At 43.5% G+C, this 27,990-nt stretch overlaps 2 protein-coding genes across 9 annotated transcripts in view; both read left to right on the plus strand.

Annotated features, from left to right (window-relative positions):
- The window catches only part of mtss1la (MTSS I-BAR domain containing 2a), a 30,286-nt gene extending 24,893 nt beyond the window's left edge, over positions 1-5,393 (plus strand). For 5 of the 8 annotated variants that reach the window (XM_010883356.3, XM_010883358.3, XM_010883357.3 and 2 more), the window contains 3 exons: positions 532-708; positions 850-1,018; positions 3,826-5,393. In XM_010883356.3, the coding sequence (XP_010881658.2) occupies positions 532-708; positions 850-1,018; positions 3,826-4,730 (1,251 nt within the window). In that variant the 3' untranslated portion in view covers positions 4,731-5,393. The remainder of the gene's footprint in view (positions 1-531; positions 709-849; positions 1,019-3,825) is intronic. The other 3 variants (XM_010883360.3, XM_010883362.3, XR_004574808.1) reach the window with 2 other exon arrangements.
- A 5,768-nt stretch (positions 5,394-11,161) lies between these two features.
- Positions 11,162-27,990, plus strand: part of LOC105018145 (neural-cadherin) — a 97,881-nt gene continuing 81,052 nt past the window's right edge. Inside the window, exons 1-2 of the mRNA XM_013138773.3 lie at positions 11,162-11,384; positions 12,342-12,383. Coding sequence (XP_012994227.3) covers positions 11,162-11,384; positions 12,342-12,383 — 265 coding nt within the window. The remainder of the gene's footprint in view (positions 11,385-12,341; positions 12,384-27,990) is intronic.

The raw sequence follows: 27,990 nt of genomic DNA on the forward strand, positions 1-27,990 counted from the left end.
ATAAGGAATTTTAGATTTGTTTCAGATAAGGTCTGTGTTTCAGATAAGGTCTTACCCCAGTTCTGCGTTTTGATAACAGTGTAAATCCTCTCTAGACACGGTGATGTTTGTAAACAACATTTTCATCAATTCACAAAGACATTGAGAAAAATCACCTAGTCCTATAGATATTTGCCTGTGGGGGATTTTAAGAAGTGGATCTAAAAATCCCCTATGAAAGAAATGAATGGTGCAAAGACACAAACTGATTTTCAAGTTTTGAAGCAAGGATTTATGGGGATTTATAGCATTTCAGTAAATTCCGAAGGCCACTGTAATGTGTTGTCCTACCAAATCCTTCTGTCTTTGACAATGGCAATATTACCTAAACAAGTCAGGGACCAGGCTAGGAAAACTTGAACCTCTTCTTGGACACTCATACTGCTACCACTGTACCACCGTAGTTAACAAGTCTGAGCCGCTAAATAATGGGCCAATCCAAGTGTACTTTGGTTAGTTCATTTCTGAATCGCCTCAATAACACTGCCACAGGATTGGTCCAAAACAAGCACATACGAGCCCTCTTTGGCTGCCACACTGCAGCGAAGGAGGGAGTCACTGGACAGGATGCGGGGGCAGGAAGTCCCGCCCAGTCCTAATGGATTCTCTGGGATGGATGCACCTGACACGCCCAGGTCCAGACTGGCCCGGGCTAACATTGCAGCCAAGGTGATGGGAAGCACACAGTGTAACATCACACACCATCGGCATTAATTGCAATGTGGATCCTGACGTTTGGTAAAGTATGTTAATGGTAGTCTCTTCTTTGTGTGTGTGTGTGTGTGTGCGCGTGTGTGTGTTTGCGTGTAGCACGGAGGCGAGGCCATGTCCCCAGCTGCCAGTACACTGGCCATGGTGCTAACCCGAGGTCTCACTATGGAGCAGCAGATGAACAGCAGGGAATCTCTGCAGTACTCCAGTGGCTACAACACTCAGAGCAACACTCCCTCCTGCTCAGAGGACACCATCCCCTCACAGGGTAACAGCCTCTCTACATTTCATCGCTCACCAGTGGCCTCCCGTTCAATCGTTTTCATGAAGCGTTTTATGCATACGGGTTTTTGTTATGGAGATCGATCGTGAACATTTTTTTTTTTATTAAGCCTACTGACGTCAGTCATTGTCACTAGGTGGTTATACGAATACCAAACCTAAAACCACAAAGAGAAACAACAATAAATAGATTCACTTTGGCTATAAAAACCTCCTCGAGTAACTTTGGAACCTAAGATGAAGCCTAGTGAGGAGCTGGTACATGAGTATATTACAGTTGTGCTCATAAGTTTGCATACCCTGGTAGAAATCGTGAAATGGTGTCTTTTATTTAAGGATAGTGATCACATGAAGCCATTTATTATCAAATAGTTGTTTGGCTCCTTTTTAAATCACCCAAATGGCCCTGATTCATAGTTTACATCCCCTTGAATGTTTGGTCCACACACAAGGTGACACACACACACACACACCCAGTTGAAAATGGCAATTAAAATTGAATTTCCCACTCTTGTGGCATTTTCAATTGCAATTACTGTCTGTGTATAGTCTATGAGTTTATTAGCTCTCATGTGGATGCACTGAGCAGGCTAGATACTGAGCCATGGGGAGCAGAAAAGAACTGTCAAAAGACCTGCTTAATAACAAGGTAATGGAACTTTATAAATATGGAAAAGGATATAAAAAGATATCCTAAGCCTTGCAAATGACAGTCAGTCAGTACTGTTCAATCACTTATTAAGAAGTGGAAAATCTGTGGATTTGTTGATACCAAGACACGGTCAGGTAGACCAAGAAAGATTTCAGCCAAAACTGCCAGAAGAATTGTCCGGGATAAAAAGAAAAACCCACAGATAACCTCAGGAGAAATAAGGCTGCTCTGGAAAAAGACGGTGTGGTTGTTTCAAGCAGCACAATTCGACGATACTTGAACAAAAATGAGCTGCATGGTCGAGTAGCCAGAAAGAAGGCTTTACTGTGCCAATGTCACAAAAAAGCCTGGTTACAATATGCCCGACAACCTTGACACCTTGACATGCCTCACAGCTTCTGGCACACTGTAATTTGGAGTGACAAGACCAAAATAGAACTTTATGGTCACAACAATAAGCGTTATGTTTGGAGAGGGGCCAACAAGGCCTATAGTGAACAGAATACCATCCCCTCTGTGAAGCATGGTAGTGGCTCACTGATGTTTTGGGGGTGTGTGAGCTCTAAAGGTACGGGGAATCTTGTTAAAATTGATGGCAAGTTGAATGCAGCATGCTATCAGAAAATACTGGCTGACAATTTGAATTCTTCTGCACGAAAGCTGCGCATGGGACGCTCTTGGACTTTCCAGCACGACAATGATCCTAAGCACAAGGCCAAGTTGACACTCCAGTTGTTACAGCAGAAAATGATAAAGGTTCTGGAGTGGCCATCACAGTGTCCTGACCTTAATATCCTCAAGCCACTCTGGGGAGATCTCAAACATGCAGTTCATGCAAGATGACCAAAGACTTTGCATGACCTGGAAGGATTTTGCCATGACGAATGGGCAGCTATACCACCTGCTAGAATTCGAGAACTCTTCGACAACTATTACAAAAGACTTAAAGCTGTCCTTGATGCTAAAGGGAGGCGATACACAGTATTAAGAACTATGGGTATGCAGACTTTAGGGGTCAGTTCATTTTTTTCTTTGTTGCAATGTTTTGTTATATGATTGTGCCATTCTGTTATGTTGAAACAGTTGAATGTGAATCCCATATGAAATAAAAGACGTGTTATGCCTGCTCATTCATGTTTTCTTTACAAATGGTACATATATTACCAATACCAAGGGAATGCAAACTTTTGAGCACAACTGTACCTTATTCAACATTGCTCATCTGTATGTTCAGAGGACCAGCGGTCAAGTCGGTCAGGTGAAGGTGGAACCATGTTTGAACATCTCAGCATGTTGCTGTCACAAATTACTGTGTCACATAAACTAATGCAATCTAAAAACATGGACATTGTTCCTGTGTAGTTACTTTATCATAGTAAACTAGATGTAGTTACTGTGTAGTTACTGTATCATAGTAAACTAGATGGATTTACTGTGTAGTTACTGTATCATAGTAAACTAGAGGTATTTACTGTGTAGTTACTCTATCATAGTAAACTAGATGTATTTACTGTGTAGTTACTGTATCATAGTAAACTAGATGTATTTACTGTGTAGTTACTCTATCATAGTAAACTAGATGTATTTACTGTGTAGTTACTCTATCATAGTAAACTAGATGTATTTACTGTGTAGTTACTGTATCATAGTAAACTAGATGGATTTACTGTGTAGTTACTGTATCATAGTAAACTAGAGGTATTTACTGTGTAGTTACTCTATCATAGTAAACTAGATGTATTTACTGTGTAGTTACTGTATCATAGTAAACTAGATGTATTTACTGTGTAGTTACTCTATCATAGTAAACTAGATGTATTTACTGTGTAGTTACTCTATCATAGTAAACTAGATGTATTTACTGTGTAGTTACTGTATCATAGTAAACTAGATGTATTTACTGTGTAGTTACTCTATCATAGTAAACTAGATGTATTTACTGTGTAGTTACTGTATCATAGTAAACTAGATGTATTTACTGGGTAGTTACTCAATCATAGTAAACTAGATGTATTTACTCTCCGAATTACACATTATTCAATCTGCAACTTGCCTCAACACAATCCCTCCCAAACCCTCATCAGGTGACAGTGCCTCATCCCTTCATCTGATCAGTCTAACCTTGTTTCCTCCCTCCTCAGGTTCTGATTATGAGTGCTACTCTCTGAACGGGGACGTTGACAACAGCAGGGAGACTGACTTTGACAAGTCCTCCACGGTACCCCGCCACAGCAACATCGCCCAGAACTACCGGCGTATGATCCAGACCAAGAGGCCGGCCAGCACTGCCGGGCTTCCCGCCGGCGCCAGCCCCCCCGGGGGCACGTATAGAGCAAGTGGCGGGGCTGGTCGTGACGGGGGACACAACGGCGTTCGTGGAGCCATAACCTCCGGAACGGCGACTATACGCCGAACCCCCTCATCCAAATCAGGGGTGAGACGCACACCGTCCACCACGGGGCCCCTCCCCATCCGCCCGCCCATCGTCCCAGTCAAGACCCCCACCGTCCCAGACTCTCCGGGCTATTCCGCTGCATGCCCCCCCAGCCCCAACCAACAGCCCGTCGGCAGCCAAGGCTACCTGTACGGAGAAGAGTCTCCGCCCGGTGCCCTGGAGTACCTCAGGGCCTCCCCCAAGCGGCTGAGCCTGCCCGACACCACCACCTGGGGCTCCGGAGGGGGGCTGGACCGGGGCGCGTATGCCCAGCAACCCCCCGGCATGGCTGGCCTCGGCCAAGAGGAGGATCCCCAGCTGGCTGCCAACCGCCACAGCCTGGTGGAGCAGATTGGAGAGCTGGCCGCCAGTGCCCGTGCCCTGGGAGAGGGTCACTTCCCTTTCCCCACGCTGCGCTCCCTGCCGGTGAACCCAGCGGGGGTCAGCTCTTCGCCCCAACACCCGCCGTGTGCGTCCCCCGAGCCCCGGGGAGGGGTGGACATGCTGGTGTCCATACGGAGCGGCGTGAGGCTCCGCAAGGTGGTCTCCAACGACAGATCGGCGCCCAGGATACTGCAGGACATTACAGCAGCGTCCAGGGCACCGCGGTAGTGACTCCACAGACCTCTGAACTGGGCTGACAGCGCCGTTGACACATAATGAGCGGACCCTCGCACACGATACACGATAGGATGGAAGGGACAGTGTCCATGTTAATGGCCTTGGTTGGCCGGTTGGACTAAAGTCAGGAATTTGAATGAATGGCTTACCAAATCTGTTTTTCTGTAGTATTCAAATTTCCCATGTTGTCTGTTCGTGGACTTAGTGGCTGTTTATTCCTTCTGTCTCCTGGTGCATCGCCCCTCGGCCTCCAGACTCTGGGATCAAGGCCTGCCGTTCTGGCGTCTTTAATGAGTCATCATAGTCCTGTTCCGAGAAGCTTTAGGAGCGCGGACCCAGGAGGTCCCTACACGGACCCAGGAGGTCCCTACACGGACCCAGGAGGTCCCTACACGGACCCAGGAGGTCCCTACATGTGAACTCTGTATCAAACTCTATTAACACAGCCAGTCGGGAGGTCTGAAAGCTGATGAGGTCATGTCGGTCTGGGATCCTGTCTGAATACATTGTTTTGTATCACAAGCTGAACACCGATTGTGTATGTCACATATCAGAGAAATGTCAAAATCATGTGAAATGGGCGCAATATGGCAGTGTTTCTATTGCTGTACTGTACTACCAATATATTCTGCAAATAAACCAACCTTTTCTGTGTTTGGTGTCTATGAGATCTGATATGACACACCTACTTAAAATAGCTTTTTCCATTTAATGATTTATTCAATAGCATTTCTAGTTAAAAAAACATATTCCATAGCATTTTTCCTATTAAAAAACATATTGTGGTATCCCTTTGCCTATAAGCATAGCTGTCCTCGTAAATGACATGCCGAAATCCAGTGACCGAGGAACTGATTATTTACCGTAGCTGTGTGGAGTAGAGACAAAATCTTTTTTGAATCTGCTATTGTTCCGAAAACTGAAATGTGTAATAGGCTTACAAGCTACAGGTCAGCGCTCTCTGACATCGCTCCGAGACTGAAAAACTGATAATAAGATTGGCTGCCGTATGTTGACTACCCTCATGGTGGCGGCAGAGACCATTGATCTGTTTGGTGACACGACCAAATGAGTACAAGAGTACAACCGACTCAACCGAATTGGACTATGGACTATACTTGCTTGACGACATTCATCAGGAAAGTAGCTTAATATCTTGTTTCATATTTTTTTTATTAGTCATATGTAATAAAATAATTGTAATATCGCTTACACTTATTTTGTATTTGTTTTACCTAGGCTTTTAAAACAGAAAAAAATTAAAACCAGGTGGAAAAAAAACTATCACGACCGAAAGTACCCGCCACGCAACATTCGTAACTTCCTATCCACTTCACCCACCAGTCTTTCCGAAACCAATGACCAGAGAAAGAGGACAGCCAGCAAGATGAAGCAATGTAACCTGTATCAGAAAAAGTGTGTGCTTGACATGCCCAGTATAAATGTCCACTTGCTGCCACGGTTGTCAGTTGTCTGACGGGGGAAGAAACAATGCCACTATACTGATCCATGCAGTATTCAACATTGGACGACACCAATGAATGTGCATCTTCTCTTAATGCGGTATGATTTGGTTATATAGAAAGGATGGCAGATTAGTGGCGATCTAATCGTATTTATTAGTTGAACTGTACTGGACCGAATTACAAAACATTTAATATACCATCTGTCATCACGTAAATAAATGTCCTGTTTGGAGACCTAACTGCTTTTGAAATGTTTATTTTTATTTTTAAACCACTTCGAACTGTATAATCACCCACCAAACCGTGATAGTATTAGTTTTCACACGTCATAATTCCAAGGACACATCGGATTGGCTTTCCAGTAGGTGATTTCAATCCTAACCAGAGGGTGCCGAGTTGGTAGAATATTTTTCAAAATGATTTAGAGCTGTAACTGCAGCCAAGGTGCTTCTTTCGACTAGCAACTCTAACGGCGTGATGGCAGGCAATCAAGACATCTTTGTTTTTAATTTAGTAATGATTCAGATTTTGGGCAGCTGGTGTAGATGTAATTTTAAAACAGCAAACCTCTGCAGTGGGTGTGTAGATTTTCACCAGACGTGGAGGCTCAAAGGTGTTCAGGGATCTTAAGCACACCAAATTTGTGTACTATGCAATTATGTATTGCATACTTTTCACGTCTTAACATCTACAAAAGTTTGGCACATGAACACCACTTTCACAACTAAGCTACTGGAGTAACACGAAGATTCTTATTTAACAAGTAAATTCTTAGTCAGTTACTCCTACCTTCATCCAGAGAATGAATAATTCAACAGAACATTGTAGGATCCTAATGACCTGGACATGTTAAGAATGAATGGAAATTGCAGGGAATTATTTCATCCAATTCTATATTCTTGAACCTCTCCAATGCTTTGTAGTCTGACTAGGACATCATTTTTTAATTCCCAGATCTCAATTTTTATTTATCTGAAAGAGACATCTTAGCTAAGAACTGATTTTCTTTTTCTTTCATTTTTAATGACTGAATCATCTCTCAACTTCTCTTATAGTTGGGAACTAATTTAGTGAACTAATAGAATGGCATGATTCTGTAAGAGCGGCAACAAAGTCTCTTTTAAATCAATGATTCTTTGTGAGTGTAATCACTTAGCTGAGAGTCTGAGACTGAAGCTCTCCTAATCAGGCTATCCCGATTAGAACCTCTCCTGAGCTTCACAAGAGACTCTAATGGCACCAGACTGGCTTGTATGTCTTTGTTAGTTAGAACCAGCCTATTAGGTAGACAATGTGCTTATTATTGATCTTTTACAATGACATAACCCTGTACTATTCTCTGAGCTTCCTTTGTGACTAGTTGTGTTTGAGGGGGAGGAAAGTGAGAAATACACACACACACACGCACAATGGAAAACAACCAACAGCAACTCATCTAGATCTGTTCCTAGTTTGATACTATTTTACATAAGATGATACCGTATGTGAACCTCCTATGATCATTGACAAACCTAAAAGACTGAACTGAAGTTTGACTATTCTCCTTGTTGTATAACTAATTTGTATCTTTTTACAGTTAATTTGTAATGGAAAGTGATACTTTCTACACCATTACAGTATAGCTGAAGTAGTTCACAAGATAGTTGCTTGAGGATATCTTACAGCTATGGGCCAATTAACAATATTTGAAATGTCTACATATACAGCTTCTTTAGAGCTACAGTAGCTGCCCCAGGCTTTTGTTGAGGAAGAATAATCTGATGCATAATGTGGACAGGAATACCACTCAGTGTGGTGCCACATGCCCTACTCTATGGATGAAACCGTGCCTCCCTGAGTGTGACACTCCACTGGGCAGTTGGTGGAGGGGGTTGTGGGATGGACTGGGCAGTTAGAAATGTAACTCAGCAGTAAGAATTGTTCTGATACTTAAGTCATTCTCTTCTTAGGGTTTCATTTATTCATTGGTTCCTTGGTTCATTCCTCTGTCCGTATTCTTTTGTTGTCTTTTTTATTTTATTTTTTCTGAAGACAGTTAACCTTCAGAACACAATGCCAGTAATCCTTGGTTGGCCTCTTTCTCCCGTTCCTTTATTGTTCCAGTCTGGCAATAAAAGTGGACACTCCGCAGGTCAGGGGCATCGGTCCCCGTCCCTCTCACTGTCCCTCTCTCCATCTCTCACTGTCTCCATTTCTCTCTTTCACTTCAACCTTTTCAACCTTTGCCTTTTCGAAGCTAAAGCTGCTTCTGCTTGAGTAAAGGGAATGGATTTGGTCAATTATTCATTAAGCTTGAAGCTGGATAAGGCTGGCTGTGGGCTGGTTATTCCCCCCCGCCACCCTTGGGCTCTCTGTTATTTCTGTTCTGAGAAGGATGATGAAAGGTTTCTCACAGATTTTGTATTAATTGCAGGTTTGTTGTTTTGTGTGTGTGTGTGTGTTTGATCCCTGCAGGCAGAATCTCGGCCCCCTCACAGACGCTCAGAACCCCTCACCCCCTGGGGGTGCGGGTTGGGGCGTGCTCGTGTCGTCTCTCATACTGACAGTTGCAGTAGTGCATTCATAATGTAATATGATACATTACAATTTTGTGTGTAATTAACTTTAATGACATTCATCATTATGAATATGGATTTCTTACATGTTAAGTTCTCTGTTGTAGCCGGTGATGTTAATATAGGGACAATATGCGTTCATAGAGTGTTCATAATTACCTAAAACAGAGATAAACATGAGCTATACATCTCATTAGGATGGAGAAGGATCCTCTTTGAAAATATCTGCTTGTCACGTGAAAAACCCATGACCGTTTTCCCAGAATGTCCATCTGCGCACTTCACTTCCTGTCATGACTAAGTTGAAATATGCCTTCCATCCAGTGCTGACACTAATCCAACGTTTTTAAATCTGTAGTTGGGAGGAATGGAGACACACTTCAATAGACAGCATTCACGTCATCTCTGTTATGGAGGACACCAGGGTACCCAGTCTCCACTAAACTGTCACTCTCTTATCTACATCATTATACTGTATATGTTGGGTAAGGCAGGCTAGCCTAGTTATTGCATCTGACCGATAACCCAGGAAGTTGCTTGGTTGAATCCTAGAGGCAGCAAAGGGAAAAACATGTTGTACTGTGCCCTTCAATTAGTAATCCTAATTGTTCCCAGGACATTGCATAAGAATGTGATGTCATGTACCTGGTAAAATTAGTATATATTTATATATATATGGGCATGTATGTACGTATAGGTATGTATGTATGGACATATTCAAAGATATTTCCCACATGCTTTATATAAAAATGTTAATGGTCAAAGTTCATGTAGGAGTAGAAGAGCCATTACATTGCTTTGAGGATGTGTGAGTGTGTGTGTGTGTGTGCGCGTGTGTGTCTGTGCCTGTGTATAGATAAACATTTTGGGTGTTTTGGAATGTCTGTGTACACTTGCCTGGGTAAAAAGCTGAACACAGGCAGCACAGGAACATAAACACCATGCAAAGCCCCCTTTTCACGTTTTGGTTTTCATTTGCTGCATCCCAACGTTTACTCTCCATTTGCTATTATGCTGTGTTGTTGTATCGTCTCTACCATTTGTCATATTCCTAGCTTTTCTTATTCCATTTCTCCGTTGGAATTGACTTTGTGCCAGGAGAAAGCCCCCTCACTGCCTGGATTGACTCCCCTAAGGCTTAGGTGTAAAGGGATCAATAACTCCGACTACGGAATAGTTGTACAAGTGGTTTATATGGTCGCAGACATCTTGACCTCATTGGAGCTGCGTTTTATGCCAGAACCCAAGGAGCCTCCAGGCGGTCACGTGGGTTGGGATTCTCCGAGGATTCCGTCCCCGTGCGCCACGCCCCCACGATGGCGCTGTCCAGCACCGCCGGGCTGAACGCTGCTGGTAGCGAACTGCCAGTAACTGCCTGCAGCGGTGGACCGCGCGTAGTCCTGAATAGAATAACGACAGAAAATAGACACATCTACCCGGATACTGAGGTGAAAGTTCAGCAGACCCAGGTCAATTCATGGAGACACTGGACAAATATGTCACAGCTTTTTGATTTTACCAGACGTGGACATTTTATTTTTGTCTTTCAATGATTTGCTGTCACACATTTTAACTCCTGAACCCCTCGGTGGTACAACTTGACTCCACCATGATTTGGGGTATTTTACTTTCCTTTTGTCTAACGTTTGTTTTGGGATTCAAAACCGATGATCGACTGCCTTTCTTTCACGGGCATGTATTTGAAAACTCGCCGACGGCATCAAAAGTGAATGGATTAAGCATTCCTGTGAAGCGCATCAACGCGCAAAAATGGTGTCCAAAATCGGGAATGCACTTGAAACTATCTGGGAATGGCAGCGAAGATTTTCACGTCTTTTCCCACCACAAAAGGGGACTTATATTTCTTAAAACTTCCAAGATTTTGGACCGGGAAGAACGCTCTGAATACAAACTGAGTATAGGTTTATGCTGCCCAACCTGTCTGTCACCAGATCGTGTAGTCTTAGAGGTTGCATCGGTGAAAGTGGACGTTTTGGACATCAACGACCATGAACCCACATTTCGCAATGCAGACTTGAAATTAACTTTGAATGATGCGACTCCACTCCGGTCCGTCGTACACAAGTTGCGGGCACTTGACGCCGACAGTGGAAAGAACGCAGAGTTGACATACTTCTCCGTTCCTAAAAACGGCAGTTTCTACGTGGTACCGAAAACTGGCGAAGTTTTACTGCTGGATTCAATACTAGGGCATCCGTCTTCTACAATTAAATTCTATGCTTTTGCCAAAGATCACGGTTGGCCCTGCAGAATCAGTAAAGGTGTTGAGGTCACGGTTACCCCACGACAATGGTGCCCATTCCGCTCAGGCCAGACAAGGGAGTTGGGCAGCCTGGGGAGGGCAGTGCGGATGCAAAGGGCATTGTTGGACTCCGGTGGCATGGTCTTCCTCAATGTCTCCGAAGATGCAAGCATTGGTTCTGTGATTATAAATCTCAGTCCGGCCAGGTTTCAGTTAGCCTCCTATGAACTGGTTTACCCGGAGACGGATGTCACCCCACTCAGCGTGGGCAAAGAGAGTGGAGATGTCGTGATAGCCAGGCGCCTGGACAGGGAGACCGAACCGTTCGTGGAAATCACTGTTAGAATACAAGATCAACGAGGTATGTGCTAAAGCTGCATCCTTATCCGTCTTGCGCAACGTGTGAACAACGGTGACACCTTCGTTTAATGAATAACACAGTATATTACGCATGCATGATTTGTCGCTTTAATAGCGCACATTTTTAGGAACATGTGGAAAGCTGAATCTAAATCCTCCCCGCAGTCCCCGTCCCTTACAGTAGCATGTAGTCCAGCAAGAGCTAATAGAGTAGCACCCATATCGCAATTCAACAGGTGCGCAGGGATATCACATTATGACAAGCTTGAATGGTGGTATTATGAATCTTTGCTGGTGTTACCTCTGACAGCTGTTATATTTTAACAACTATTTTAATCAGGGCCAAATAACAGTTGGATATTAATTGATTTCAGACTTTAGTCATCTGGCAGTCATGACCCCCGTAGACACACTGCATACTGGCTACATGGCGGGCTCAGCTGTGAAGTTTTTTCTAACATTAATCCTTTTGCAATGAACATCCAGTGTGACTCTCTCTCTGTCTCTTCTCATCTGCTGGCATTAAACTTTTAATCTCCCTCACATTCACTCACTCCCAGGGATTTGGGGTAGCCGGGCCACACTCCGGAAAGAACCTCTGTAATTATTTTAGGGTAAGATAAACCACGTGAAACACTGTAGTGTAATTGTGTTAATAGTTGTTGTGTGGGGCGCAGAGTATTCAGTTCCTTAGAGATGGACCCCCTGCAGAAAGAATGCTGGAACCTTACTTAGTGGCCAGTTATTTGGCTTTCATGTCGTAGTTTCTCTGTTCTTTTGTGAGGTACATTGTGGAAGAATTGCCATTGGCTTCCAGAGTGTGGGCCTTTACCAAGGGCACAGGGGCCAATTATTTGTTTTGGTTTTAGCTAGTGCCATTTTTCCAGTGTGCCCAGTTCTCAGTGGGGATTTTCAACACAGTCTTCTTGGAATTTTGTTTGAATGGCCTGTTTGATAGGCAGCAGGGTTTCATTGTTTTATTGTTTTTTGTCTATTTACAGTAAGTATCGGATAATAATAACAGAAAAATAGATTTTCGAAATCATATTTCATAGGAATGCAGGTATTTTGCAGCATTACATTTTCTGAGAAAAGCAATCCACAATTCATTCTTTCTTGAGAACTTAATGCTCCTATATTGATGTTGTGACATGAGGATGCTTTATCTGCCAACTTGTCTCTGTCTGATTAAAGATTTGCCGTATCTTATGAGTAGCTTGCCAGGCAGTCCTATCAACATCTTTGAGGATTGCTCTTTTTTCTTTTTCTCTTTATCCTTTAAAAGATATGCTCCCCTGTTTGTGTTCAAACACATTTTCTTCTGGATTTTTCTTTTAGTGTTTTCTGCACCCAAAATCCTTCACTTGGGAGTATGCTATACAGCACATTTGTTTTTCAAATGTCTACGTACAGAAATGGGCAGCTTTAGCATGTAGGATCACATGAATACGAAAAGGACTGAATTCAACATGTTCCCACAGGAAGCTCTGTGGGATCCAGAAGTGAATCCTGTGGGATCCAGAAGTGGATCCTGTGGGATCCAGAAGTGGATAGGTGTCCACGTTTCTCTCTCTTACCTGTCCAACTGCCACTGTGGAATCAGCAGGAAAATCATTTGAATAAATCCTGATAACCACTGGTGAGGTATTGTGTTAATAAAAGACAGAGGGAAGGTTCCTATAGCCCGGCTGTGTGGAAGATTTCGTTTTACCTTATTCCCTAAGGCCACCAGCTTCGTTACTTGTCTTCATTAGTACAGAAAGTACAGTATTAGCATTAGGTGATTGTCTTTGACTGCAACTTTGTCCTGTCCCATGCTGGAATCTGTACTGGAAGTAGTAGATTAGAGAAGTACAGAGCGAGCAAACAGATGAGTCCTTGGAGAGTGAATGGGAGTGATTCCCCTTGCCCTTTTTAGATCTGGTGGCAGGGAGGTGGTTTGGAGTGGAGTGTCTCAGCCAGTGGTAAATAGCTGGGGTCGTGGTACGTATAAATCATCTCACAGTAGGCAGGCTGAATTAAGGTCAATTTCTAGATTATAGGGAATAAAATGATGTGGACAGAGTATCCTAGATCAGCACTCCTTAATGTTTGATAGGAAACACATTGAGCTCAGCCTTAGAGAACTCCGGCTCACTGGTTCTAGTCAGTCTCTTTTCTAGTTGCCTCATGCTGTCTTTAATCAAATGTCCCCATTTCCTGCTGCTTCTTCCCCAACTAATACATTTCCGTAGTCCCCCTGTGATGGGAAATGAATTGGGATGAGACCTGATCTTATTTCATGTGTAATTTGTGACTCTGGGGCTATATATTTAATACTGAAAACAATCTCCCGATGCCATGTCTGCATTTATTCAATTTGTAAAGAAACTCCAGCTGTGTGTGGGCATTTGTGCATGCATGTTTAATGTGCTTGCTTGTGTAAATGCGTACACTGTTATGTGCAGACCAGTGTGTGTGTGTGTGTTCGTGTGTGTGTGTGGTTTATTCTTACTTTTATGTGGTAAGTCCTGTATTTTAACAAATGCAAAAAAAGGACCCTTAAAAAAACATTGTCAATACATGCCAATCTGCATGCCAGGTTCCACACAATCAGGTTCCTCCTGCACTTCTTCCCATGGCCTCCTGCACTTCATCCCATGGCCTCCTGCACTTCATCCCAAGGCTTACTGCACTTCATCCCATGGCCTCCTGCACTTCATCCCATGGCTTACTGCACTTCATCCCATGGCTTACTGCACTTCATCCCATGGCCTCCTGCACTTCATCCCATGGCTTACTGCACTTCATCCCATGGCTTCCTGCACTTCATCCCATGGCTTACTGCACTTCATCCCATGTCCTCCTGCCCTTCATCCCATGGCTTACTGCACTTCATCCCATGGCCTCCTGCACTTCATCCCAAGGCTTACTGCACTTCATCCCATGGCTTACTGCACTTCATCCCATGGCCTCCTGCACTTCATCCCATGGCTTACTGCACTTCATCCCATGGCCTCCTGCACTTCATCCCATGGCCTCCTGCACTTCATCCCATGGCCTCCTGCACTTCATCCCATGGCCTCCTGCACTTCATCCCATGGCCTCCTGCACTTCTTCCCATGGCCTCCTGCACTGCACCCCAGGGGCTTCGATGGACTGCACTATATAGGGGGTAGGTTGACATTGGGGAAGCACCCGCCGTCCGGCTGTGTCAGGGGAACATGCTTCTCTGTGGTGCTGTCTCCTCCACTGTTCAACACAGGGCTGTTCCAGCGTTCCCCTGACTCCCAGGAGAAAAGAGAGGTGTAGCCTAATGCCGTGAGGACTGGTCCAGGGCAGAGGGTTTGTCGGGACGCGGAGGTTGCATTATTTATGTCCATTACCACAGACCTGGCAGTCAGGGGGCCTGTCGCTCCTCCTCGTCTATCTCCTCTTCCTCCACCTCTTTCTCTTTCCTCCACCTAAGAGGATTCCAAAGGCCCAACTTCACGTCTCCACGACCGTGCACCACGCTGGGTGATAAACGAATACCGGGTCCTCAGTCACGACCAGCAGAGGTGCCATTACGTTTAAACTATTTATTTATTTATTTGGATCCCCATTAGCTGATTCCATGACGACAGCCACTCCGCCAGGGGTCTGAAACTCAACAGAAAATACATTACTGGCAAATATAATGTTACAATTTACATACACTTAACTAGACATGACAGGCAAGAATAATACACGGTAAAAATATCACACAACAAATGCAGAAATGTAAAATAAAAGCAATACAACTAAGAAATAGTCGTTTGTGTATGCGGAGTGTGTGTTTGCTGGTTTCTATTAACGCGTGTGTGTTTGTGTGTGCGTCTTCGCACTTCCTGCTTTGCAGTGAGGCGTTATCTTTTTTGTTCTATTTGATTTTACCGCTTTGCTTGAGTTACTTCAGATGAAGAGAATTCCATGTTATCATGGCTCTATATAGTCCTGTGCTTTCCTTTGCTTCGGTTCTGTGCTTGGGGATTATGCAGAGACCACTGGACCCCTGGGGAAACATCTTGTACTGTAATTATGGATGTATGAGCTGGTCGCTGAGCACTGCGAGTGTAGAGACACTTTGGACTTTTGAGTTACAATCACAATTATCACGAAAGGGATGCACTTATGTTGTTTATGGTTGGTGTGTGTATTTGGCCTCGGTCGGCATTAGATCATGTCTGTTGTTTAGTTCATCTAATGTTCAAGTGGTCATACCAGAAACATCTACGTTTACTAAGGTTGGATTGCGCCTCGGTGTCACCTCTACATGCTCCACACAATCACCCAGTTAGCAGTTCTTTTGTGGGCCACAATTGATTTGCAGCTATTGATTGAAGCCGGCAAGCTTCTGATATGTTCCAGTTACCAACATCACTTTAAACACTATTTATGTGTTCGGAATGGTCTGCCCCAGATTGGCTGAGAGTTAGGGCTGTGATTGGGGACTGTGATTGAGAGGACCAGAGATGGGAACATCTAATGAATCAGAGTCAGGCTTTTCAGAACAGACCAGACAGAGCCTAGAAAATTGGTGTTGGCACTTAGACAATGACCAACCTAGGAGGACTGTCTGCTCTGAGTTTTTTTGTCTGTACAGTGTTGCTTCTCTTTATCTTTTGTACCCTGAGGTCCAATTAACTGTGCAGGACAACAGTTATGTTCAACTGTCCTCCCCCAAGATAGAAACCTAAACACAGGGTATAGAGACTGGCTCTGGAACTTTCCCTGTTTGGGAACAACTTTACACTGCCAAAGAAGAGATGTTGCAGCGTAAAGATGACATGACTACAGTTGTTTTAGCGAAATGTTTCGACAGGAACTTCAGTTCCATCAAATAAACATAATTGCTGTAATTGTGTAAAGTGTTGTGTTGTAAGGGGCTTGCTGACAAAAGATGAAATGACAGTTTGAAGATTAATGAAAGAGATTTCCAGATGGATCAAAGTACAACAAACATCCTGGGAACTTTTTACAGTTTGTATAAGACGACGTTACTGTAAAACCATGTTATTCTCACCTCATAGCTGCATGGTTTCTTTGAATTCCACTACATACATGCCATCTGACGTGTGGATACATTGTGTAGCACACACAGTGTGTGCTACCCTGTGGTGTGTGTGTGGGTGTGTATATACGTGTGCACTTAAGTGTGTGTGTGTATGTGTGTGTGTGTGTGCGTGCCCAGAGAGAAGAAGACAGAGATGAAAGGAGAGAGATCATGGCGATGTAGTCTACCCACTCTAGAGGCAGTCCCGTACTGCTGACTGCTAACTCTCCTATTTGTTGTGTTCTCATTGCATTTGGAGCACATCCTAAGCCTTTGTTATGATTTGCGCGTTTGTGGTCGAGCTGCCTCCTCGCTGTGCTTTGATTCCAGCTTGACTGTGTGTGTCTACAGCGTTCTTACAGCGTGATCCGACTGCCAAGTCACCGTTGTTCTCTAAGAAACTCCTTTTGTGTTCCTATTTCTATGGTCAGTATAGTGGGGTGGGGCTTAATTCCATGCACTAATAACATAATGGCCTCCACAGTCTGATAGGCTAAGGAGGAGGATGAGCTGGCCATGTTGGTGGAATCATTAGTAGGGCTTGGCTTCCCGTGGGGTGGGGGGGGGGGGGGGTGGGGTGGGGTGGTGGTGGGGGGGGGGGGGGGGGGGTGGGGTGGGGGGGGGGTACATGCGCCATATGCATTTGGTTGAAGATCTGAGAGACACTCACACTTTATGCGTCCGTAATTCCGTTGTGCCCTCAATGTCCGCGGTACTAAAGCCCCAACACACAATAGCCACCTACACTGAAGTGAGGCTCAGCGCGGAAACCATTACATTTACAAGCGTCAACCGTGCTGAGAGGATTTAAATGTTCTGCGTCGTGACTATTTCACAAGATTTGCAAAGTTTAATTGCTTGTGCCCTTTGGTCCCTAGGAGGCTAGAGCGTTTGCATTGTAATCACGCGGTTTTAATCATTAATTGCAAGAATGTGTGTTAAGTTGCTCATGATGGATTCTCGGGGTGCATAACATTGACTGCGTCTGTGAAAAGTCTGAAAAGCATTTCATGGTACTTCATGAAATAATCACACGTCTAGTCATAATTATTCTTTCGCGTATTGAAATTGACGTGAGTACCAGATAATCATGAATTTACATGTTAAACCACCAAACCCCCCCACGTTAAAGCATCAACATTACACTCTAAACTATAGGATAATCACAGATTTGGGGAATTAAACCCCATTATTATTCATATTTACCATGTAAATATGAGATAATCATAGATTTCTGTTTTTAATATGTCACTTCTGCCACACTAATATAATCATATGAGCGAGTGATTCCGGGTGTTTAATGTGGGCTGCTGATACTTCGTCCTCTCTCTCCCATCGGGTGATGAGCAGTGATCTTCTTTAATCTTGCTGGTTTCCTGCTAATGCAGATTTGGATGTGTGAGGGGAGAGAAGGGTCCGCAGCCCTGGCTGCTCACTGGATTATACTCACAACATGAGAGCTTTATCCTCTCTCCTTTGCCCATTTACAACGCTTCTACACACGCTGCTGTCTTAATTTCTGTGCACAGTGTGTGTGCGTGTGTGTGTGTGTGTGTGTGTGTGTGTATGGCTGGTGTGTGCATGCGTGTGCACACACACACACACACACACACCTTTAAGCTTTGTGTGGGGTTGACAAGGGTGAGACAGGGAATTAATTCACAGCTCAGACACAGTAGTTATGTGTACTTACATTCCGATCCATTCGGCGTTATAATATCACAATATACCATGCCAGGCTGGACTACATTTAGTCCCTATACAAAATGTCAGTGTGCCTAATAACAAATGGTCCTTCCTAGAATCTCTCTCAGTGGCACTGTAAAGCAGCATCGGCCTAGATTCGGCTTTTGGTGATGGATTAACGCTGCCTCTGCCGTACAGTACGCGCATGCTGTTTTCCATTAAGCCTGCATGGGTGTAGCGTGGCCCTGTCCTCTTTGGGCTGGGGAGATGACGGGACCCCCTGGATGCCCACATCAATCACCACCAAACTGGGAAATAGAAAGAGGGACGGAGGGACGGCGGTCACCGTGGCAAAGCAGAGGGAGGAGTGAGAGCGATGGAGTTCTGAGGGCACTCCACTAGTGTGGCGTCTGTACGTACGTCAGTCAAAGGTGAAGTCACAGAGCGAATCCCAAACGCCAGCCTATGGACTTACTTAGGGGAACAGGGTGCCATTTTGAACGCATAGCGTTGCCCAGTCTCACCGTTTCCCTCAGTAGGATTAAAGTGTGTTTGATAATGAGCGTATTTGAAAGGGAAATTGAATTAATCCTTTGGCAGGCCCCATAAATGCGTGGCTATCATGCATTTCAAGTCGTTTAACAAGTAGAGAGCTGAAATAATTTCACAGACCAGTGAAAAGATTGGTCACATACCGTGCCGTGAAGAACTGTGCCCTCTTTTTTTACTTTGATTATACCGTTTACAGATCTTCAACCTAAATATTGATAAAGGGAACCTGACTGAACAAATAGTGCAGCATTTAGATACTTATTTAATGTATTTAATATATAAAGTTTGCAACATCCAATGCCCCTGTGTGGAAAAGTAATTCTCCCCTCACACTCAGCAGCTAGTTGTGGCACCTTTAGATTCAACGACTGCAATCAGGCCCAGTTACAGGATGACATACCTGAGGGAGAATTTTATATCCTTGGGGGGCTCAATTCATTTTACTTTGAGTCCCATTAAAACAAATGATATTAAACCTCTCATTCAAATGCACAAACATGTATGTGAAAAGGGACCGTATACAACAACAGCCGTTTTAACAAACGAAATTACTTCGATGAAAGAAACATTTATTTATCCATTTGCACACTGACAATTTGGTCCAGTCTAAGAGCCACACACACACACATACTAAGCCCAAGTGGTACTCAAGCCCATTAAGTAGAGGCCCTATACACCCTGGTCTGATTGCGCCTGTTTGGTTTCAGACCATACCATGGGAGTTCTAGCGCCGGTTTTGGCCATTTGAATGTGCCCTTCCTTCCAGTGTCCTTGTGCATGTCTCACTAGCCCCTCCATCCAGCTGTACTGTCATTAAAACAACAGAATACTGGAAAAAGGAACTGTAGGTCCAAGCACATGCCCGAAAAAGAAAGGAATACCAATATTAGGTATTTCAGCTAATTGTTGTAGACCTCTAAACTGCGCTGAGAACTGTACTTCTATTATCACCTACGGACCGAGGCACAGACATGATCCATTCGGTATGATGCGTGAGCTCTGCTACATCGTTAAGATGCATCAGATGATCAGACTCATTAGGGGCGCGGCCCATTTTAGTCCTTCTAAAATCCCACCATTGATTCATTGCCAGATGTCTGTTTTTTTGTCAGCATTTGAAACCTTTGAAGCTTATATGAGCGGGTTGAATAGGTAAATAGTATTTTGTAAAGCTAACTGATGATTATTTTGTGCAACAATTTTCCTTCCAAGTTTTTTTTATTTATTTAATTTTGAGAATGGAGTATTTCTTTCATTTGCAGTCAATTTTCTTTGATAATTATTCAATGATTACTATTATTATAAGCCTACACGTTGTTGATTTGGCTTCACTATACTATTTTTCATAACCAGACATATTTACACACTGTGTAATATGGCTCAAATAGGTTACTATTTGTGGAGGCCTCAGCCTAAGCAGTCAGTTAATAAACCTGTCTTATGTCTACTGTACCTTTCATAAGAAGTCCAAACTTCACACGTTGAACTTGGGCAACAACAACGGTTCAATAATCCAAACTTTGCTAAAAGAATCGGGGCACTGGGCAGCAGTACAAGTTCAATGACTGACTTGTCTCTTCATTTTAACTAACATAACACAACAGTCATAAGTTTACACTGCAGTACACAGGGTTACAACTTCGGTCAATTGGGCACAGAAAAGAGGGGGTCAGTTCTCCTACTGTCATTCTTCGACATCGCAGAACGAGTCCACATTTCACACAGCCATTTGGCATCTTAGTTTTAGCAGTCGTAACTACACCAAAACATTTCCACACATGGCAGCCTTTCTCACTTTCTCACTAGAGCAAATTTCTCCAGCATTAATAAAGTAGTGCGAAACTTCGTAAATACCCTTGCATTTCGACTTAAGACTTGTAACAGATTGAAAGCTGTGGTTATGATCTGGAGGGGACAGCTTTTTGACAGCGAATCAATATTTAGGTCGCCCGGAAAAAAAATGTTTAAATCATAGAGTCTATTGATCATTTACAGTACCAGTCAAAGTTTTGGACACACTTACCCATTCAAGTGAACATTTTACTAGTGCTGTTCATTGTCCAGCTACAGTACTACTCTGTGGTCTATAGTAACTTCCCATTGGAATGTGTTTTAGGTGAGGCAGGTGAACCCGTAACCATATTACAACCTTTTACCTGAGATTGTCTCAATATCACAGGAATACGGATCTGGAAATACAGTATGAAGCAAAACCTATTCAATTGGTATGTATTCCAACCTTTTCTGTAATGATGTGACCATGTAACGCTACTACTGATTAATTGAATTAATTATCTAGCTGGGTGTCAGGAATAGGCACAATATAAATGTTACCTGGTTAAAAGGTTATCGGTTTTCCTAAATATTGTTTGTCAGGCTGAACATGTTTAGGGGAATATCCCCAGTTAGCTCCCTTTTTACAGAAATTAGCTTAATCACAGCAACACAGCATTCAAACTAACCTTTCCTTCCTCTTATCCTCTCAAGTTTTACTTTCAAAAAGTTATTTAAAATTATTTAAAATTTCCTAGACTATTTAGTTATTGTTTTCTCACTTGAATAGAAATTGACTGAACTATGTAGAATTTTAGCAACCAGGAAATGAGGGAAAATTCACCAGCAACTACAAAATGTGCCTTGAAAGATTCACCATTGATGTGTACTGCAAACAATAAACAAAAACCCACATTGGCTTACGATTGGACGTGAACAGAATGCACTGCTAACAATACAGAAAGACCTAAAGTTTCAGCCTTCATCTGTTAACTTTAATTGGCAGACCAACTATCATGAACACTTTTGTCCTCTGAAGCATTGTGCCGTCAGCTGTGACTACACAGGTAAAACGCACAACGACTAACAAAGTGACAAGACAGCATTAGTGTTCACTCAACACCTGATAGCCTGGAGATTGACAGAATATGGCTAGTGACTGAAAGATTGCTAGATCAAATCCCTGACCTGACAAGGTGAAATACAGCATATGGTTGTTCTGCCCTCTAGCAAGGCTGTTGATAGTAATTGCTCCAGGGTTGCCATAACAAGCATCCACTCTCCCAGAGTGTAAATGCCGAACATTGTTTATAATAATCATGCATATAATACAGTTTGTGCATTTTACGAAAGGAGAAAAAAACTACACTGCTCAAAGAAATGAAGGGAACACTTAAATCACACATCGTTCTCGATTAACAAAATACTTTAAAGATCAAAATCTTTACTGTACGTTGTGTAATCTGTTGAGAACAAAATGACGTGACAACGGTCAGTGGAAGCCAAAATCACCAACCGAGAGAGGGCTGGATTCAAACTCACACCCAAAGTCAAAGTAAATAGTTGAAATCACAGGCAACTCCTCATGTGACTCAGTAGTGTGTATGACCCCTATCTATACACTCCAGACAACGTCTGGGCATGCTCCTGATAAGACGGCGGATGGTGTCCTGGGGGATCTCCTCCCAGACCTGGATCAGGGCATCAATGAGCTCCTGGACAGTCTGTGGTGCTACTTGGTGGTGTCAGATGCACCGATACATCCCAGAGGTTCTCAATTGGATTCAGGTCTGGGGAACATGAGGGCCAGTCAATGACATCAATGCCTTAATCATCCAGGAACTGCCTACACACTCTGGCCACATGAGGCTGGGAATTGTCCTGCACCAGCATAAGGTCTGATGATGGGTCTGAGGATTTCATCCCGGTACCTAACAGCAGTCAGGATACCGTTGGCTAGCATGTGGAGGTCTGTGCGACCCTCTACGGATATCCCTCCCCAGACCATTACTGACCCACCGCCATGCTGTCATGCTGGACGATGTTGCAGGAAGCATAATGTTCACCACGGCATCTCCAGACTCGTCTGTCATGTGTGCTCAGTGGGAACCTGCTCTCATCTGTGAGGAGAACGGGGCGCCAGCAGTGGACCCACCAATCCTGTTCTCTGGCGAATGCCAATTGAGCTTCACGATTCAGAGCTGTGAGCACAGGTCCCTGGAGGACTTCAGGAGACGGTTTCTGACAGTTTGCAAAATGCAAAACTAGAGATGAATCAGTCAGGAAGGACAAGGAGAGAGCAATTGTCTGTGGCCACCACCTGCAAAACCATTCCCTTTGTGGGGGTTGTCTTGCTGTTGCCTCTCCAGTGCATCTGTTGTTACTTTCATTTGTACCAAAACAGGTGACATTGATTCACAATTGCTTATGATTCCTAACTGGACAGACTGATGTCCCTGAAGTTTAATTTACTTGGTGTTCTACTGTAATGACTACATGTTCCATACATTTTTTTGAGCAGTGTATATGAACCTACCTAATTCATATTATTATTTTGTTTTGGTGTGGTAGAGGTAGAGCATTCCAGCTAACACCAGTTGTGTTGGTTAGTTAAAAGCGAAACTAGCGTGTGTACTGGCTCTGTACATGACTTGCTAACACAGTTACGCAATTAATGCTAACCAGCCCCTGTTGTGTTGTGTTACCTTAGTCTGGTTGAGGCAGAGCCAAAGTGACTTTTAGAGCAGTCTCATTGCTCTTCATTATGAACCCATTCTAGGTCTGAGAACACATTTGAGTGGGGCCTCCGGTTCCACCCTATACTCATCATTACCCCTATAGCTACCTACCCTCTCCGTCACGGCACTAAAATGATCAGTCCATCCCTCCACACACAGCATAGAAAGCCTCTAACACAACAGATAGCCACAGATTGAGACGAATGACCAAAATAATTCTGCTTTATGAACTATACCCCTGCTCCTGGTTAGAGAGGTGGATAGACACCTGGAGATATGGAGAGAGGGAGAGAGAGAGAGAGGGAGGAGGGGAATGGAGAAAAACTATAGACAGAGAAAGAAGGAGATGACTTCCTTATTGCATCAACCCTCTGCCGGATCCCCGATGTGAAGTGGTTCCCTGAGTCTTTTCTTAGAGTTGAATAGTGTTTATGAACTACCTTCTGTTCCCAATGCACACCGCTGTAGTGGTAACAGCTGGAGAAATGGAAGAGCCTGACAGAGGAGTGCTATTCTCTTCTTACTGGTGGTGTCCATTCTCCTGTCAACACACAACACAATAAGTACAGCCCCATAGGGAGCGCAGCATGAGGCCTATGTGTTACTTTCATTAGTCTCTTATAGAGGATATTGTAGTCACAGGGGAGACTAGGGTATGTAAAATGATTGTTTTCTTTTTAACAGAGCTATGTACATATACTGTCTCCAGAGCCAGTTGGTCCCTGGAAACAATCAGGAACAATCAGTCTACAATAACATGTTCTACTCTTTTGAACAGTTTCATGTTTGTCTTTTTTTATCCTTTTTTTAAACATATTTCACTTTTTAGTGTTATTCAGTCTCAAGTAGGACTGGGTGTTATGATAAATATATCACAGTATAATAAAAAAACATGCAGACACAATAATGTTCACAATATTATCAAAACATTTGCTTTTCAGGCAATTCAATTTAAATGTATATAAATTAATTATGTATATTTCACAGCATTTCATATTGGTTTTAGTTGTTTGTTAGGGCCATTTAATATATTTTTTGTCTAATTAACTATTTATTTAAATAACAGTAACAATAAACTAGGTTGTTCCAAGTTCACAGCCATACTTAGACCACAACAGGACATACTGTAACATTTGAGGTCTCAGTGAAGACAAATACATTTTTATTAAAATGTTTTATTTATTGTACGCATTTAATTTAATGCGTACAATTCTGCCTCAAATGTTAATACTGTAAGACTGATTTTAAACAATAACACAACGTCTTCTCTTCGGAGTAGTATTTGCTAGTTTATGGTGGGGGCGTAGTACTACGAGTGTCTAACACAAGTATCAAAAGACTACACCTCAATGCAAACAAATGGACGGAACATTTAAATCTCAAGCACAAATTTTTGTAGGAAGAATATTTAAAACATTAAGTTAAAACATTAACAGCAGGTGTAATATATGCTTATATTCATACAAGTAGTCCAGTAAGAATCTTAAATAAGGCACCTTTCAGAGCACACATGGACACCACCAGATTGATGGTTGTGATATATGACAAGACAGAGCTGCTCCTCCTCTAGGAGAAGACCTGTCCGCTCCAAGACCACTCTATCAAACTTGACAACGCCAAGTTGTCCTCCTCCTAGGGTTCAAATAACCTTGGAGTGACCCTTGACAAATCCTTGTCACTCTTCACAATCGTCAAATGAGTGACTCTCTCCTGCAGGTTTATGCTTCACCACATCTGTTGGGTATGTCCTTACCACACAGGTGGCAGTGCAGGTCTTAATCCAGGCACTCGTCATCTGCTGTCGGGACTATTGAAAATCACTCTTAGTTGGGCTCCCTGATTTGGCCGTCAAATCACAGCAACGTCAGTGCTTCCCTGGTGTTTAACCTTCCTGAGTTCTTCCATATCACCCCTCCTCCACACAATCTACTGGCTTCTAGTCGAAGCTCAGGTTCGCTACAATGCCACTCCACTTGCCTTACCAAGGAGAACTCCCCGCCCTACTTTCAGGCTATGCTCAAATCCTACTTCCCTACCCAAGCTCTTTATTCTGTCCTCGGTGGTCTGCTGTTTCAACCCATTTGACAGCATGTCCTGGTAAACCCGGCCAAACTGTTCTCTGTCCTGGCACCCCAATAGTGGAACCATATTCCTCTTGAAGCTACATCTGAAACCTTCTTTTTTTTTTTTAAGTTTCTTTAAACCCCCAAATGTTGCCATTCATAAACAAATGCCTGCATTCTACGTGTTTTCCCACATTTAGCACTGACTTTGCTGAAACTAGTTACTGTAACTTGGGTGTGGGCTTGTCCCACATAGCTATTAGGATGAACACTAACAGTTAGTCACTCTGGATACGTCTGCTACCTGACTCAAATGTAAATCTAAAACCACTCTATCTTTCCATTGGCTGCTTTATAGGTACCACTCAACTGACATAATTGTTAGGAAAGCCTTATTATCTACTAGAAGAGATTCATCACATTAGCATGATTTCTAATAGCTGCACTGTCAAAGTGGTAGGCAAGCAAAGCGCACACGGACTGGGCACTGGAAGCAGTTGAAGGAAAATACGTATTACTGATGCACTTTGATCTTGTCTTATGATTTAACATTTAGTTGATTTCCTACTAAGTTGAATTACACTTGTTTGGATTCTGCTTTTCCGACCGCCAGTGTTCTCCGCACTGGGTTGATTTTACGGAGCTTGTTTGATATAGGCTCCTCAAAAGGCTGCTCCAAAAAACGAAATCCCAGCCCCAGTCTACAGTTTTCCCTTCCTTCCTTGGCTGCTCTGTCAAGAACCACAAGGGGACTGGACCCCAGCTTGTTTTACATTTGTATATGCAGGGCGTTTTGAGTTCATACGCGTGCCTTAATTATGTGCGTTTCTTTGTGTGACTGTGTAACGGTGTGAATCTGCATACATTGTTCCTTCACCACTGTTCACGCGGGTTTGAGCGAGCGTGTACGTTTGTTCATGTGCTCCTGGTTACGGTTAACGACTGGGCGTCTGTGAACATCTGTGTGTGTCCGAACTTCAGAAGACTTGATCCAGTAGAGTACAGAGTGTGCAGGGGAAGAATCTTCCAGTCAATAGATTTCAGCCCTCTGAGCTCCTGGTAAGTGGATCCTGTGCTGACTATTGCAGACACAGTGCTTCAGGCTAACTGTGTCGGGATTTAAAATAGGGCCCCTTTAACACTGCAAACATTTAGTTAATATCTTCCCTGCTGTGTTGTAATTTACTTGAAACCCAACGACTGCTGAAAATCGAGCTTGAAAGGTCTCCAATGCATCATGGGGTATTTCTGCTTGCAGAGCCAATTTATTTCATTTGGTAGCCAATTCAAATATTTGCTGCATATTTTATTATCCCGCAAAAGGCTCAAATAAGCAGCAGGGAATTCAGTGTGGGATGCATGTAAGTGAATAACATTTAATTAGTTGGTGTGTCTTAACACTTTTTTCTTCGTGGCGTTTGTATGCTGCTATGTGTTGTGCACTGTTCACAGGTCATGTCCTCACTGGTGTGTGAAGGTTTTTTCATGCAGTGTTTTGTGCAATGCCACTGACCAATGAAGACGGCAATATGTGGTTGCATGTGGACGCATGAGCAGTGTGGATTAATGAACTGATTAACATATACAAGATGTCTACATTTATTTTACAGCGTTTGGAAACACATTGTCCCTGGTCTAGTCAAGATGTTGGGCTTGTCTGGTCCCTTTGGGCTACGCTGTTTATGTGTACTGTTTGGTTCTCTTAGTCTTCCCCACTGGGCATTGCACACACACACGCACATACACACACACACACCTGCACCTCGTGGGCAGCCTGAGTAGAGCACTTGAGAAAACTTTTTTTTACAAGCAAGCCACTTAGCAGCTTTATATAGCTACTGTAACTTCCCAAGCTGAGGATTATCAGCAGGCAGAAACAACACACGTCCCTGCAGGGAAACAGGGAGGACAGATCACACGACACTATCCAATTCAGCACATAAAATGTCATTATAGCCATTCAGCAGACACTGGTTTCTGTGAGATAATGAACATCCCTTTTAATCAGATCCACCTACAGTTACTATGTATGGCTTTGCACATGAAGAGTTGAGGAGCTAATCCGCGCAAAACCACACATTTCTATGAGTGTTAAATAACGCTGACACTGTATATGATGTGCCGCTGTTCTGCATTTCATGGTTGTGGTAAGAGATCTTTGGGGACAACCAAACCCACACTTGCAAAGTTTTCTTGACAGGGTGGTTGGACGGTTGAATGTACCTTTTCTCCTCAGTGGCTAAGAAGAAAAAGTAAACATGATAATACACTGATCAGCCATAGCGTGTATGACCACGGACAGGTGAAATGAATAACACTGATCATCTCGTTATCATGGCACCTGTCAGTGGGTGGGATATATTAGGCAGCAAGTTAACATTCTGTCCTCAAAATCGATGTGTTAGAAGCCATGGCTAGACGACTGGGTCAGAGCATCTCCAAAACTGTAGCCCTTGTGAGGTGTTCCCGGTCTGCAGTGGTCAGTACCTATCAAAAGTGGTCCAAGGAAGGAAAAGCGGTGAACTGGTGACAGGGTCATGGGCGGCCAAAGCTCACTGATGCACGTGGGGAGTGAAGGCTGGCCCGTGTGGTCCGATCCAAAAGACAAGCTACTGTAGCTCAAATTACTGAACAAGTTAATTCGGGTACTGATAGAAAGGTGTCAGAACACACAGTGCATCACATTTTGTTGCGTATGGGGCTGTGTAGCTGCTTACCAGTCAGGGTGCCCGTAAAAGTATA

Source organism: Esox lucius, chromosome 19 (genome assembly GCF_011004845.1).
Source record: "Esox lucius isolate fEsoLuc1 chromosome 19, fEsoLuc1.pri, whole genome shotgun sequence".
NCBI classification, from domain to species: domain Eukaryota; kingdom Metazoa; phylum Chordata; class Actinopteri; order Esociformes; family Esocidae; genus Esox; species Esox lucius.